The sequence below is a fragment of the Coenobita brevimanus genome, chromosome 86, assembly GCF_032717465.1.
Source record: "Coenobita brevimanus isolate Jiangsu-jjx chromosome 86, ASM3271746v2, whole genome shotgun sequence".
NCBI lineage: Eukaryota > Metazoa > Arthropoda > Malacostraca > Decapoda > Coenobitidae > Coenobita > Coenobita brevimanus.
The window spans coordinates 32,827,948-32,845,164 of record NC_137039.1 but is presented as its reverse complement, the minus strand read 5'-3'; the positions used below and the strand labels follow the sequence as shown (position 1 = coordinate 32,845,164).

The 17,217-nt window shown below is 42.1% G+C and overlaps 1 protein-coding gene across 1 annotated transcript in view; it reads right to left on the bottom strand.

The window, feature by feature from the left end:
* The window catches only part of LOC145410655 (G-protein coupled receptor GRL101-like), a 121,714-nt gene that overhangs the window by 93,063 nt on the left and 11,434 nt on the right, over positions 1–17,217 (bottom strand). The window contains exons 2-3 of the mRNA XM_080280769.1: positions 8,026–8,101; positions 5,203–5,307 (exon numbers count right to left, since the gene is read on the bottom strand). Coding sequence (XP_080136895.1) covers positions 5,203–5,307; positions 8,026–8,101 — 181 coding nt within the window. The remainder of the gene's footprint in view (positions 1–5,202; positions 5,308–8,025; positions 8,102–17,217) is intronic.

Below are 17,217 nucleotides of genomic sequence, written 5' to 3'. Positions count from 1 at the left end.
GCGTACGGACAGACAGACAGACAGATAGATAGATAGATAGATAGACAGACAGACAGATAGACCGGCAAAGATACTAGTTTATTCTTGCTACTTTCAGACGATCTTATTTAGCTCACGGGATTCTTTTATAAGTGGAGGAATTAGATAGGCCCTTATAAGTAAATCAAGCCCTTCACTACTAGCCTACACCTGGATAAATCGTTGGATAAAATCGTCCGGTGGTGGCGAGGCATAAACGAAAATACATCATCGAACGGAAGGGGTTCAAAACGGTATCCTGCATGAAATTATCCCGCAGTGAATGAGACAGGCTACTTTAACACTAGAATTGCATTTAATACAGATTACGTGAATTAGTATTAGCTGTTCCGAGGCTTGATTGCAGAGTGAATGGAGGTGCGGATCATCTCATGGTGCATTGCAATTGAAAGGTTTTGGTATCTGTCTATTTTCCTTTTCTGGTCTCTAAGATCTTACCGACTCTTTATACAACAGACGATGTACAGTGGGATGATGATGATGATGATGATGATGATGATGATGATGATGATATGATAAGACTGACGATAATGACGCATGTTTCTATATCTAACTTGTCCATTTTACGCATTCCTGCATTTATATCTCTAAACCCATCAAGACGGCTGGACAATCTGAATAATCAACACCGGCTTTCAATAGACGATTATACTTAGCTGAGAAAGAACAACTTCACACGACTGAGACCCATCTTAACTCTCAAAGGACGGCTGAGAATTTGAAGGATTTCATTTTATCTGCCACACTATACCCGTCGTCATGTAACTTGTCTCTGAAGCCCCGCCCCTTTGAAGTCCTAACCCAAAGTCTATGGCCTCCTGCTCTCTGGCCGGTGAGTGAGGGGGCGGAGCTTAATAGACAAGTTGCCTGGCTGGAGGTAAAATCGATTATCTCTCCGACATTATAATCATACAGTGAGAAGTATAATTATCTGGAGTTGGCCAGCGTAAAATAGGTTAATTATCAGCGCAAGTTTATGGGCTAACCAAGAAGAGTTAATCACAACTGCGGCAAGTTTAATCGTCTGGCTGTAAACAAAATTAAGTAGATAAGTCATCGATTGTAATCCCATGTCGTAACATCAATTCTCTATATTCTTACACCAATATTTTTTTTTTAAGACTTTTTACCTTCAGACGATTTTATTCAACTTAGGACAGACTTTTCGAAGTGGACGGGGATGATACACTGTAGTCTTCATGACCATACTTTTATTAATCGAAATTCTTCTTAAGTTCAATACAGTGAATGGTCTGCCGGTAGCTACAAGAGAATATCAATACGTTATCGTTAATGGATTGGTTAAAACATCGTGACAGCCGTATCATTAACCTACTGCATAAAAATAAATAAATAAATATATCAAAACTCTCGGAAATCTCGTTAAGGAAAATTAGGCGAGAGACAAAACATCAACTTTAACGCCATGGCGCCATCGGTTTTAATACCTACAATTCCATCAGCAGTAACCACCAAAGCCTGACCCCCACCTCATAGTTCAAAGGCCCGCCACGACAGGGCATCAAATATCAATCGTTTTTTCCTCCGTTTGCTATCGTTAATGAAATCTAAAAATACCTTTGGCGCTGAAAAACGATAGTCGAAAAAAAAAAAGGGGGGGGGGGGGAATGATGTGGGTAATAAAAATAGATAAAAATAAAATGTAGGTGGTTCTTTTTTTTTTTTTTCTCTCTCTCTCTTTTACTAAATGAGTTGTTTTACGCAGATCAGGTAAATTCCGCTTTACAACAGGGGTTATTTGAGATTATCTACTGATTTGTTTAAGCTATTAGGCTCCTATGACTCACTCTCAGCTGAATAAATTCGTCTGGTGTTAACAGGAATAGAATACTAGAGTTGTCTTGACCATAGGGGGGTTGAGTGTTTGCCTGTTCATTCAGTACTGTGACTATTTATCTATCAGTCAATCGATCGATCTGCCCATCTATCTACCTACCTATCTATCATCAGTATCATCTTAACCATATCTCCCACTAGAAAATGAGGAATTTAAGTGTGTATATCATCATCATCATCATCATCATCACCATCATCACCACCCCACCACCACCACTGTCATCATCACCATCATCACCACCCCACCACCACCACTGTCATCATCACCATCATCACCACCACCAGTCATCATCACCATCATCTCTACCACCATTATCATCACCATCACCACCACCACTACCACCATCATCACCACCACCACTATCACCACCATCACCATCCCTTATCGCTCTCTCCCAACTAAATAAATGGCAAGTGCTTATCTATCACGGTAATGAGATGGCTGTATCTATTAATCTATCCGAGGTGGCTGTATCTATTAATCTGTCTAATGAGCCTGCTACACTCAATTACCATGCTTAATGAATGATGATATGTAGCGGCCATTACATTCTACACATCCGCTACTGAGATGCATTACATGTCGTTTAGTACATATCTAGAGCACGGTTTGTAGTAGTAGTAGTAGTAGTAGTAGTAGTAGTAGTAGTAGTAATAATAATAATAATAATAATAATAATAATATCTCCGAATATTTAAATCTGGAATATTCAGTCGCAGATTCCACAAGGACGAGATTCATTTAATACCGCGGAGTTATTAGACGAATCACGCGGCCAAAAATTCGAATCATGCCGATATGACAAAAATAGGGATTATGGGGAAATTCATCGTACCCAGCTGCTCGGATTCTCTCTCTCTCTCTCTCTCTCTCTCTCTCTCACGTGAACACTCGGTGGCACTGTTAGAGAGAGAGAGAGAGTGAATAAAATCGTCTGAACAGCAAGAATAATTAGCAAGGGGGGGTTTAAAGATGGCTATTTATCCCATCAGTAAATAAATAAATAAAATAATCTACGAGGAGCAAGAATAATGTGAAAAAATCATCATCTCGCCTTCCAAGTTTGCTTCTAAGAAAGAGAAATTTTTCCATACCTATACTACGTTCACTTTTGCTTGGCTTAAAATTACATCACCCCATCTTCATCGCTGTGCCATACCAAAGAGATTGACACAAGGCTACGATGCTAGTCACGAAGAAGTGCTAGGGAAAAGATGGACTCGTTTCCCCCCCCCCCCCCGCTGCACTGCTACGTGGAATAAACTGGAGAAGGACGAAAATCTCTGCCAAGTTAAGGTGGGCAGAATATAGCAATATTTCTGCCTATGGTTGATTTATATATATTTAACAAAGATCTCTAACTATTTCAGCTCATCGTGAATCTGACTAGTAACCATGGAGACTTTTCTGCCTCATAACACCATGCAACCGCGACTTAATATTTTCAGCTTGAAGGATGGCCCAGTTCCCTCATATGAATAAAACGACCATACTATCCAGTGGAGGTCGTAAAGATGGTGCGTCCTTTGTCCAAAACATGAAGGTGGAATTCAGGATGTCAGTGAGGCAGGGGCGATTAGTATGCCACTCCTGCTGCGTGCTGAGTGTCTCACGTGTACCCCTGCCTCACACCTCTGCCTCACACCTCTGCCTCACCTGTCTCATACCCCCTACCTCACACCTCTTTCTCACACCCCTGTCGCACACCTCTACCTTACACCCGTCTCACATACCTGCCTTACACCCTGCCTAACACGTCGCAGCCCTTAGTTCAACACTCGGCGGGTCATACTTGCTGTCTCTGCCTCGTTATCCCTTGATCCCCCTCTGCCTACCCTCCTACCTACCCCCTTCCTGCCTAACCTCTTCTCCAGCCTCCCTCCCCCTCCTTCCTTCCTCCTCTTACCGGTACTTTCTTCTTCTTGCCTACCCTACTCCTACCTACCGTCCTCTTCTTACCTCCCCTTCTCCTGCCTACCCTTTCTCTACCTACCTCTTGTCTACCCTCCTCTCCTGCTTACCCTCTGCCTGCTTACCCTCTGCCTGCTTACCCTCCTCTCCTACCTACCCTGCTCCTTTCTATCCTCTTCCTGCTTACTCTCTCTTCCCTCCCACCCTCCTCCTGCCTACCCTCCTCTCCTGCCGACCCATCTGCCTCTCCCATTCTGCCTACCACCCTCTGTAGATCCTCCTGCTTACTCTCGCGTCTACCTTCCCCTGCCTACCTGTTGTCTACCACCTACATCTATTTATCTATCTTGTTGATTATCTACCTGTGTGGCTCTAACTGTCTATCAACAAAATAATCACCCAAACATGATTTACATTAATTTATCTATCAATCTGTCTGTCATTTTTGTTATCTATTTTTCTGTCTGTCTGTCTGTCTGCCTATCTTCCTATTAATCTGTGTAATTATAATATCAACCTATCAGTTCCATCCTTACATATATATAAAATTATCTGTCCATCTGTCAATCTATCAATCTATCTATCAATCAATCTATCTCTCAGTCTCTCTCTCTATCCGTCAATCCATCCATCTACGTATCTGTACACCTATCAATCCATCCAATACCCAACGCCGCATGCAGTGAGTGGTATCCTATTTACTACTTCCCCAGAGTAAATTAAAATCCAGCATGGAGTGAAGAAGACAAAGGGCCCCCATCCCTCTGCCCGGTTCACCAAAAATCATTTCCTATGTTACTTTTTACCATGTTCACAGTTGCATGGTCTGGCTGTACGTTTGTCTGTTTGGCTATTTAATCCTCTCTCTCTCTCTCTCTCTCTCTCTCTCTCTCTCTCTCTCTCTCTCTCTCCTTTTTCACCAATTCATAACGTCCACCTACTAATCTATTTATTATTTGTCTACCCATCTGTTTGTGTATTATGTTCAGATTCCACTTGTCTATTTTTCCGCATACAGGTAATCTTGTCCGTGTCTCTGTGTATAAATATGAATACATGAATGTCTACCTGTCTGTCTGCTGCGTCTGTTCATCTGTTTATAAAATCAAGCAATGTGTACAGCGACAATTCCACCCGCCGCGGCACAAGGCTTCCCACCAACTGACCCACTACACACCAACAATTCACACACTCACTACAAGGTCATTACTACCCGCCAGCACAACACAGCATTTTGATAATGACAACGATGCACACAGGCGATCATTTCAGGCAAGAAGTAAGCCTACACCAGTCAGCATGTCAAACTAATGAACCAATATTGTAGTCACTCGTCAATGTGTGTGTGTGTGTGTGTGTGTGTGTGTGTGTGTGTGACAGAATTCACCACTCACCGCATCCCTCCTCGTCTTCGCCGTTTTGACAGTCCGGCCTCGCGTCGCACCTCTGAAGGATGTCTATGCACTCGTTCTGGCACTGGTACTCGAAGGGAAGACACCCTGCAAAATACGAAAATGAGAAAAAAAGTGAAAATATGTCGAATACGGGTCAAAGTATCTACCTGAGTTGAATTAATTAACCTCTTCAGACCCTGGACGTCACTTATTATATTCTTGCTGTCTGGATCGTTTAAAAGAGAGAGAGAGAGAGAGAGAGAGAGAGAGAGAGAGAGAGAGAGAGGAAAGCCTAAGTGAAAGCTAAGAGGAGGGTACATGAACAAGATAACTGAGAAGAAGAATATGATGAAAAAGGAGAAGAAGAGGAAGATCGAGTGTTAGCCTTGGAGATGGACGGGAGAGCAGGATCGTCAGAAAGATGAAGACAGACGGGGACGCTGAGGGCAATTTATTGCCACTGAAATAGGAACACTGGGAAAGATACACAGAATTGCCTGGGTTAATTTCTTTACTCCCCTATTTTTTTATTCATCTGACTCTGGACACAATTTAGGGAGCCCGTTTCTGTGGCATTGATTTTTTTCCTTATTTTCGTATTTTATTATTTACTTTGTCCTTTATTTTTTATTTATTTGTATTTATCTATTTACTCATTGTCTAAGGAAATATTAACTGCACTTAAGGTAACAGAAATTCTCTTCTCTCTCTCTCTCTCTCTCTCTCTCTCTCTATTTCTGTTGTAGTGACCTTTTTTCCTTCGAAATTTAGTAGCAGCGATAAATAAAAAAACTGTATATTTTTCTTTCATTTTTTTATGCATCTGGGTCTGGACATATATTTGATAGCCTGTTTCTGTGGTCTATTTCTTTTCATATATCTGATAATTTAGTTATTAATTTATTTGCTTATTTCTATGGTCAAGGAAACACGAACTCAAGCAAATATGACAGATTTTTAAAGAAAGAGAGAGAGAGAGAGAGAGAGAGAGAGAGAGAGAGAGAGAGAGAGAGAGAGAGAGCAAGGCAAGGCAAGATAAAGAGGTAATGAGGGAATGGAAGAGAGTTATGATGATGAGGGGGAGAGGACAGTGGTAAAGAAGGGAGAAATTATGATAACAAGGTAACCAGATAAATGAGGGAAGGAGGAGAGGAGAGAGAGAGAGAGAGAGAGAGAGAGAGAGAGAGAGAGAGAGACAGACAGACAGACAGACAGACAGATGAAAGATGGAGGAGATGAGTTACAGGACCGGAGATGAAGGGAGGAGGAGGAGGAGGAGGAGGAGCAGGAGGAAAGAGATGGAAGAGGCAAAGGTGTGGAATCAATTAACAAGGGAGGGGGAAAGGAATGCCACTCACTCTCAGGTAGGTAGGTAGGTAGGTAGGTAGGTAGGCAGGCAGGTAGGTAGGCAGGCAGAGATATAAGCAGATAAACAGGTTACTTGGTAAGTTGGTAGGTAGGTAGATAAAGAAACAGGTAAGTATGCAGGTAGGAAAGTATGTGTGTAGGTATGCAGGTAGGTAGGTAATTAAGTATGTGGGTAGGTAGGCCAGTACCGAGATGTATGTACGCGTATACAGGCAGGTAGGTAAGTAGGTAGGTAGGTAGGTAGGCAGGTTGGTAGGATGGAAGGAAAGTAAGTTGGTAGGTAGGTAGGTAGGCAGGTAGGTAGGAAGGTCGGCAAATACTGATTCATTTATTTATTCATTAATGTCAGTCTATCTAACTTTTCCTCTATCATTCACTCAACCCATTCACGCATCCATTCATCGATCCATCTATTAATTTATGACTATCTAATTATCTATCAACCTATCTATCAATCTCTATCTGTCCCTCAATTCTTCCATCTTTCCGTTAATCCTTCAATCTATTGATCTACGCATCTGTCTATGTATCTATCAGTTTATCTATCTATCTATCCATCCATCTATTCGTCCTCCAATCAATCTGTCCATCTGTCTATCAGCCTATCTATCTACCCATCTACTTATCTATCTATCCATCTACACACACACACACACACACACACACACACACACACACACACAAGATGAGACACAGCAATCGTTCCCTAGCCTGAAGGGCTTTTCAGTCACCTGTCTGCAATCAGTCTAATAGAGAGAGAGAGAGAGAGAGAGAGAGAGAGAGAGAGAGAGAGAGAGAGAGAGAGACAGACAGACAGACAGACAGACAGACAGAAGGGAGGAGAGGAAAAGAGAGGGCAGAAATGCATGACAATCTCTCTCTCTCTCTCTCTCTCTCATCACAACAGCAAATTTCCTACACATTAGCTTCATTTATAAATCCACAATAACTACAGTCACTTCCACAACACGCACAGTCCCTACCACATCCACCACATACATACCACACCTAGCAAAACTACCACAACCACCACATCTACCATTCTATCCATCGCCTTATTCACCACAACCATCACTTTCAGTACCACAAACACCACAACCACCCCCTCCACTACCACAATAACACTACCATAACCCCGACATGCACTACTGCAATCACCACTACCACAACCATCCCTTACACTACCACATCGACCAAGACCATTTCCACTACCAGACCACAACCACCACGGCAACTACTCAAAACTACTGCTACTACATCCACTGCCACAGCAACCACAAATTCTACCACATCCACTACCGCTACCGCATACACTACTACAACCATATCTACAACCATCACCACCACCACCCCACAACCACCATCACCACAGCCACCCACAACCACCACCACAGCCACACCAACAGTCACCACACCACACAACCACCACCACAACCACACCACCACAGTACTCACCACAGAGCGCCACAGCCTCATCTTCACCGTCATCACAGTCCAACACACCGTTGCACTTGTCCTCTTCCACTATACACTGTTCTCCACCACATCGCCACTCCCCAGCCTCGCACTTTCTCTCTGACTCTCCTTCACTTTCTGTCTCTCTTCTTCTTTCGCCTTCGTCTGCCTTTCCTCCTCCTCTCTCTCCTCTTCTTCTCTCTTCCTTTCTCTCTGTCTCTCCTCCTCTTCTCTCTTCCTCTCCTGTTTCGTCTCTTCTTCTTTCGTCTTCTTCCGTCTTGCCTCCTCCTCTCTCTCCTCTTCTTCTCTCTTCCTCTCCTCCTGTCCCTCCTCTTCTTTTCTCTCGTTCCTCGTCTGTCCCTCCAGTTCCATCTTCCGTCTTTAATGTTATTCTTTCTTCCTCCTCTATCAATTCAGATCTGTTGTTTTCCGCATCTCCTGTTCTTTCATTTTCTTCTCCTTCCACTTTTCTCCCTTCCTTTTCTCTCTTTCCTGTTCTTCTCTCTTTCTTTCCCTGTTTATTTTTTCTCATTTCTTCTGTCTTCTCGTCTCTTCTTGGCTCAATTTTCATTTCTCCTCTTTTCTCTCCTCTACCCGTTTCTTCTTTTGCCTTCACTTCACTATTTCTCCCGCCATTTCGTTCCTCATCTCTTCTTTTTTCTCTCTTTTCCTCCTCTTTCTCTTCTCCTAGCTTTTTCTCTACCGATTTCATGTTGCTTTTTCTTCTCTCTACTTTCTTCCTTCCTCCTGCTCCTCTTCCTCTCATTTCCTCCACTTTTCTCTCTCTTCCCCTCTCTTCCTTTTCATTGTTCTCTTCTCCTATCTCTTCCTCTTCCTTTCTGTCTTCATCTCTTCGCTCTTCTGCCTCCTTCCCTTCGCCTTTCCCTCCCTCTGCTTTCGTCTTCCTTCTTTTTCTCTCTTCTTCCTGCTCTCCGCCTCTCTCTTCCTCCCCTCTCTTTTTCCTTCCTCTTCTTTCCTCTCGTTCCTCTGTTTTCACCTTTCCTCTTCTCTCTATTACCTTCTCTTTACCTTCCCTCTTTGTTTCCTCCTCTCCTCTCCCCCTCTTTTCTTCCTCTCCAGCTCTCTCCTCTCTCAGCCCTGATTTTTCCTCCTCCTCTTCTCTCGTACTTTCCACTCTCTTTCCTCCAGTTCTCCCTAATTCTTCCTTCTCTCTTTTTCTCACTTCTTCCTCTCTCTCCATAGGCCTTCTTTCCTCCTCTTCCACCTCATCCCTTCTCTCCTCTCTTACTCCTCTCCTCTCTCCCGTTCCTCCATTTACTCTCGCTGTGTTTCTCCTCCCTCTTTTATCGTGTCTCTTCATCTCTCGCTTTTTCATTTCCATTTGTTTCTTGAGATCGTGTTTTGGGTTCGTCTTTTTTCCCTCATCAAAATTTTCCATTCCTTCCTTCCTTCGTTTTTGCATTATTACTCCTTTATCAGTATTATCAACTTCTTCGCTTCTTCGTTCTTCCTTATCTGGTCTGGTGTCTTCTTCCTCCTCCTCTTCTGTCTTCCTTCCTCTTCTCCAAAGCATGTACAGTGTTGACTTTCCCGTTTTCTTCTTCAGTTCCCCCTCCATGTCGTTCCTTCTCCCCGTTTTCTCCTCCACTTCTCTCCTTTGATCCACCTCTTTGTAATTCCTTCCTCCTCCTTCTTCCTCTTCCTCCCACGCCTCCTCCTTTCCGTTGGGGAGGAGGAAGTCAGCTTTTCCTCCCTCCTCCTCTGCTCCTCCTCCTAGATCGCTAAAGAAGAAGCCAGAGGAGGAAGAGGAGGAGGAGGAGGAAGAGGACGGATAGATGAGTAGGACACCTGAAAACAAAGAAGAAATAGATAAATAAAATAATTGTGATAATAATGATAAGGATAACAGACCCATATTCTGTTCGGAAAAAGAAATTCCCTAACACCATTTCCTTCGCGATTTATTTTGCTTGTTACGCCTGACTGTCCTACTCTGTTATAAAAATTCTTCTGATATCGTTATACTCTGCATAAATAACGCACAAAAGAATATAAAGCTGCCATATCCAAAAATAAATCGCTAAGGAAGAGGTGTTAGGGAACCTCCTTACCCCACGAGAATTGCTGTTGCTGTAATGGCGCCAGGTTCATCTGAAACGTGAACCCTGTGGACTGCAGGCTGAAATTAAACCCTGTAATCCACCTAGGGAAGACCGAATTCTCACTCTCTCTCTCTCTCTCTCTCTCTCTCTCTCTCTCTCTCTCATGCCTTTTTGTCACGCCCACTCCGGTTAATCTTTAGTGACCGTAAAAAAATAATTATCAGTCGGCCTTAATAGAGAGCGCTTTGAAGGGCTTAGGACTAAATTCATTGATAGACAGAAAAACAGACAGACAGACAGATAGATAGACAGATAGATAAAGATTGAAAGCCGACAGACAGACAGACAGGTTGATGGATAGACAGATTGATTTAATGATTAGCTGATTGAGAGAGAGAGACAGAGAGAGAGAGAGAGAGAGAGAGCGAGAGTAGTGAATTATTTGTGAGTTCATTTTCGTTGATACTGAAGCAAAGAAATCGAATGGCCATATTGTACACAGCCTAGGTGCACTCGCGTCTCTCTGGGAAGGGCGTTTTTATTTGTTTATTATTATTATTATTATTATTATTATTATTATTATTATTATTTTTTAGGAAGAACGTCTGGTGGAAATTCCTCAAAGATGCTGTTTGGCTGGTGGTTTTGGGCGGCTGTGGTGGAGGCTGTGTGTGTGTGTGTGTGTGTGTGTGTGTGTGTGTGTGTGTGTGTGTGTGTGTGTGTGTGTGTGTGTGTGTGTGTGTGTGTGTGTGTGTGTGTGTGTGTGTGTGTGTGTGTGTGTGTGTGTGTGTGTGTGGAGGAGGAGGAGGAGGGGTGTTGTTGTTATTAAGGCAGTCTGTGTATGCGTGTAGAGCAGCTAATTAGCACCTTCAGACTGAGGACCGTATAGTAAATAGAAAGGACAGGTGTGTGGGACAGGTGTGAGCATGAAGGACAGGTGTAGATGGCGAAGTGTTGGGCAAGTTTGTATAGTAAATAGAAAGGACAGGTGTGTGGGACAGGCGTGGGCAAGGACGGGTATAGAAAGCGGAAGTATTGGGCAGGTGTGTAGGACAGGTGTGTAGTAAATATATAGGACAGGTATGTGGGACAGGTGTGTATAGTAAACAGGAAGGACCGGTGTGTAGGAGAGGAGTGTATACAGTAGTAAATAGGAAGGACAGGTGTGTGGGACAGGTGTGGGCAAGAAGGACAGGTATAGATGGCGGAAGTGTTGGGCAGGTATGTGGGACAGGTGTGTGTAGTAAATAGGAAGGACAGGTGTGCAGGTCAGGTGTGTACAGTAAATGGGAAGGACAGTGTGTGGGGCAGGTGTGAGCAAGAAGGACAAGTGTAGATGGCGGAAGTGTTGGGCAGGTGTGTGGGACAGGTGTGTAAGGCAGGTCTTTACAGGAACAGACTAACTTCTTCAACCTAGGGACATTTTTTTTTTTAATTCTCACTAGTATAGTGAACAGGAAACATAAGTGCGTGGGACAGGTGTGCAAAGCAGGTGTTTAGAGGCAAGTATGTAAAGGAATGCGTTAATCTCTTCAATATGATGACGCTTCTGTACATCTGATTCTCGCTATATGAAACAGGAAGATGAGGTGTGTACGAGAGAGAGAGAGAGAGAGAGAGAGAGAGAGAGAGAGAGAGAGAGAGAGAGAGAATCACTTTGCATTAATCAGTTCTTTGTTCTCTCACTTCCTTCAATTTACATTTGTTCATTTTTCCCCAATTACATTAAGTCTCTGAAACTCATCAACCCTACTATCACTTATCTTACTTTCATCTTTGTTTTGGGTGGATGGGTAATGCTCTCTCTCTCTCTCTCTCTCAAGTTATATATCCTTTGCCAGAACACATAATACTATGCATGGTAATAGCTATTGGTAATACACTGAACAATTTATGAATTAAAGGTAAAGGGAAGTGGACTGAGGAATATTCTAAACCAAATGAATGGTTGTCCCCCATCTCAGGAGCATTCAGGTTGGCTCTTCTATCAAACACTGCACCAATAATAATAATAATAATAATAATAATAATCATCATAATAAAAATAATAATAATAATAATAATAATAATGACGATGATGATAATGATAATAATAATAATAATAAAATAATAATAATAATAATAATAATAATACTACTATGGAACTGAATGAAAAGTATCAAACTTTTCAACAATTCCTTTTTCCCTCTGCTACCTCCCCAGACGGGCCAAACAGCCAAATAAATTTCTCCGTATCAACGCTCACAAATACCTCTCCAACTTTCCTCATGAACGACCGAGAAGAAACGAAATATACCTGGGTCTTTCTCCTCTGATTCACGTCCCTAGCGATATCACGGACAAGGAACCACTAATGTCTCCTCAGCTCATCAGCCTTTGCTAATATCTATTTTTTTTTTTTTTCGTGATGTGCAGCCAGTTTTTATATTGCTTTCATATTAGTTTTTCATTCCTACTTTTTTTTTTTTTTAACAGCTATCCTCCCACCCCGCCTTCTCTTACCTCCTCCCCACATCCATTTTCTCATCATTTACTGCGCCAAATACATTCAGGCGACACAATGTTGACAATCATTTCGCGGAAGATAATGATGCTGCGCCCGCACTCCGCACAATCTCGGGAAATCATTACTGCAGACGGATTTGTTGCGGGGAGTGTGTGTGTGTGTGTGTGTGTGTGTGTGTGTGTGTGTGTGTGTGTGTGTGTGTGTGTGTGTGTGTGTGTGTGTGTGTGTGTGTGTGTTTAGATCTGGAATTTTACACACGCAAGAAACATTTAACGCTTGAAAACTTAAATAAAAGATATCTTTTTTACACTACCTGAAAATTTACGCTTACCTGGATGTTTATAATGGATACCGCCAGACGATTTTATTCAGCTGGAAGAAATAAATGTCCTAAAATGGGTTAATGGAGATGGTGAAACTCAAGGCTAGTTTGGGAAAATTTTAATGGGAACGTGACATTTTGGAAGTTTTTGTGGAAATATTCAAAGGAATCTGTAAATTTTGCAAGAAAATGAGTAACTTTCCTTCATCTTATCCTTTCAATGATAGTACGCCATTTCTTTTATTATTTTAGTACTGTATTTTTATTTTAATCTTGTAACTACCGGACGATTTTAATTCACTCAAGGAGTTCTCGTAAACAGTGATGGGCGGGTTAATAAAGGCCACATAAAATCCACTTCGAAGGCTCAATCAAATCGTCTGAAGGCCGTAAGAACACACTGAAAATTACGCCTTCCAATTAAAAGGAATAAAAAGGTCATTGGAAAATGCTACCGAGCTTTCAGAGATTTTCGAAAACACGTCGAGTTCTGCAAGTACCTGTGATTATTTTCAAATGGGTCAGTTTAACTTTGAAAGCGTCATGAGGACATTTTTAGGCACTGAAACTGATGACCGTATGCTTTAAGAAATATGTAAATACCTCGAATGGCACTCAACGCTAGTCAATATGCTTAAACACAATGTGGAATCCAGAAGTGTGGGATATCACATGGGTGCGATCTTTAAATTCAGAACTGCAGGGAAAAATGTGAAGATCAAGAAAGTGACTTCACGATCGTTCTCAGATCATATAATATAGTTCCCAAATACAGATAATACAATGATTTACTACCATACCACTCCTCTTGTACCATCATATATGCCAGTCTCACCCCATGCCAGAAGCGTGACTGGACAAACTGTGGAATCCATTTGTGAAGCGTGTCGACTGCACAATCGTGAAATGCCTCTTTTTTTTTAAGCATATTGTCATAAGATTTATTTTTTAAGGAGGAAGTTTATATGTCGTAGGTAAAAAAAAAAAAAAAAAAAAAAAACAGGCAAGTGTAAGGAGCTGTCAAAATGAATAAAAGGGGATTTCGAATCATACATTCACTTCCCCATCACGCCTTAAAAAACCGAGGATCATATTTGGAAAAAGTATAGAGAGGGTCGACAAACTGAAAACAGATATTGTTGAAACACTGGCAAAGGCTACACTCTATCCTACTAACGAGGGAGGTGACGCTAATACTGTCAAATTATGGGCGTGTATGAAATATGGGAAGGGCGTGGACTAACCCTTTCATTCCGATTACGTGTTTCTTAAATATTTTGTGAGTGCTGCCCTTAGACGGTTTTATTCACCTCAGGATAGTTTTTCTTATTTTATTTATTTCATTATTCATTCATTCAGTTCATTCACTTTCATTCATTTCTAAAAGTGAAGGGGTCAGATACAGCCTTCCTTGACTTCTTCACTGCAAAACGCCTCTCCTACACTTAATAAAATCGTCTAGTGGCAGCATGAATAATAATATACACGTCTTCTAATTAAAAAGGCTGAAAAAGATACATATGCGGTAACCAGATCACCAACCCACTGCCAACCTCTTCACTACGATAACATTTCTTTATCTCATTCTTGCCATTTCCAGACGATGTTATTCAGTTTGTGAAGGATTTAATGAAGACTATAACTGATCCCTTCACCTGACCAAAAGAAAAATCGTAGGTACACAGCAAGAATAAAACACACAAGACCCCATAGCAGTGAAGGAGTTAGTGTTATGAAAATACTACCATGTGGGAACGATAGTGAGAGCAAGGATGCAATAGCCAAGGTACAGATGAGTTACCTGGATCATCAATATATCGTTAATGACATATGGAGCTTCGTGGGCAAAATGACAGGAGGGCGAGAAAATTGCGGGAGCGTGGGAAAATTGGTAGGGGCGTTGGGAAATTGGTAGGAGCTTGGGGAAATTGGTAGGAGCGTGGGGTTGTGGGGTTGCAAATACTGGCAGGGGAATAGGAAACTTGGTAGGAACGTGGGAAAACTGGTCAAAGCGTGGGAAAATTTGATAAACTAGTGAAAAATGTGTGGGAACCTTAGAAAATTAGTTGGAGAGTGGGAGAGCTAACAAGAGTTTCGGAAAATTAGAAAGGCTTTGGAAAAACTGGTAGAAGTAAGAGAAATTCCGAAAAAGGGGGAAAATAGACACTGTGGTGAAAAACTGGCATCATGGGAAAAGTCAAAGGCGTAGGAGTATTGGCTCGAGCGTGGGAATATTTAAAGAGCCGTGAGAATAGTGGCTCGAGCGTGGGAATATTCAAAGGCGTGGGAATATTGGCTCGAGCGTGGGAATATTCAGAGCCGTGGGAATATTGGCTCGAGCGTGGGAATATTCAAAGGCGTGGGAATATTGGCTCGAGCGTGGGAATATTCAAAGGCGTGGGAATATTGGCTCGAGCGTGGGAATATTCAAAGGCGTGGGAATATTGGCTCGAGCGTGGGAATATTCAAAGGCGTGGGAATATTGGCTCGAGCGTGGGAATATTCAAAGGAGTGGGAATATTGGCTCGAATGTGGGAAAATTCAAAGAGCCGTGGGAAAATCAGAAATAGCGTGGCAAATTTGGCGGCACATCGACACTGCACATTGTCTACCCAGCGGAATGGACAGGCAGCCGGAAATTTGGCTAATGGGGCCCCGTTGTGCCCTGTTCGCCCTCATTTGAAGCTCAGTTCTGATTTTCACGATTGCTTTTTCATCCATTTTCCTCTGTACTTTCCTGTGGTTTCATTAATTTTTATGGATTTCTTTTGATGCGGGTGATTTTTTTTTTTTTTTTTTTTTCATTATTCGCTGCTTTCTCTGATGCGGATTTTTGTCGCGTTTTCATTTTCTTTCTTTTTTTTTAGCGTCCTGTCTCATTACAGATTTTTTTCAAGTCGCATTCTTCTTTTTTCTTTTCCGGTTACCGTTTTTTTTCCCATAATATTTTACAGTTTCCGTCATTTTAATTGTTTTTCGAAAATTTTTGTTAGGTCATATTCAGCATTTTTTTTTTCTTTTGCTACTGCTTAATCAATTACTTCTTTTTGACAGATTATTTCGCTTACAGCACTTCCGGATACTTTTTTTTTTTTTTATCATATTGGCAAAAATTTCTTATCTGCAGTTCACTTCCACTGGGTTGTTCTTTTTTAACAGTTTTTATTAATTACATCAATTTGTCGAGCAAATCCGCTTTCAAAGAGATTGTATTCATCTGTTTTTACTGTTTCTAAATGTTCCTGTGAAGTGACGATTTTCTTTCCTGGTCCTTATTATATCTTTTTCAAATTGCCTTCTCGCTTCAGCCAAAACAAGTGTGTGAAGTAGGTAAATGAGGTGTGTGTGTGTGTGTGTGTGTGTGTGTGTGTGTGTGTGTGTGTGTGTGTGTGTGTGTGTGTGTGTGTGTGTGTGTGAGGGGTCAAGCATGTGAGTAGGTGTGCATGTGTCAGATATGTGAGGCTTAAGTGAGTCAGGTGTCAGATGTGTGAGTTTCTAGTGTAAGCCACGTGTGTGTCAGGTGTTAGGAGTGTCAGGTATGTCAGGTGTGTGTGAACCAGATGTATAAGCCAGATATGAGACACGTATGTCAGTCAGGTGTGTCAAGGATAAGGTGTGTGAACCAGAGAGGAGAGAGTCAGATGTGTAATAGTATGCAAGGTGTGTGTGAGACAATGTGTGTGTGTGTCAGGGGTGTGTGTATGCGTGTTGTGTGTGTAAGTGTGTGTGTGGGGGGGGTGTCAGGTGTGTGTGTCGTGTGTGTGGAGGCCAGAGGTTGCTATGGTGACACACAGAACTGCAAGCACTTCTGAGTCCCATTTACCTCCTGAAAGTGGTTCGTTTGTGTGTATGTGTGTGTGTGTGTGTGTGTGTGTGTGTGTGTGTGTGTGTGTGTGTGTGTGTGTGTGTGTGTGTGTGTGTGTAAAGCTGTACGTAACTGAGTGTGGGTGTATGCACAACTGTGAATTGGAGATTTGTTTGTGTACGCATGAGGGCAAGGGGATGAGGGCTGGGTGACCATTCAATTTAGGAATGCATGTGTGTTTCTGTGTACGTATGAGAGAGAGAGAGAGAGAATGTATATGTGGGTATATAGATATAATTTGCACGGGTTCGTATGCGCCAATGATATAGGTGCCTGCGAGTATGAGTTTGAATATGGTGTGTGTTCATTCTTTGTTTACGTAGTGTTTATGTCGATAGGTGTGTGTCTGGTGTGTGTGTTTCGCACTGTGGAAGTTTGTATTCTTTATTTTTTTCTATTCTGGACGTTTAATCATTCATTCTAAAGACCCAGCAGT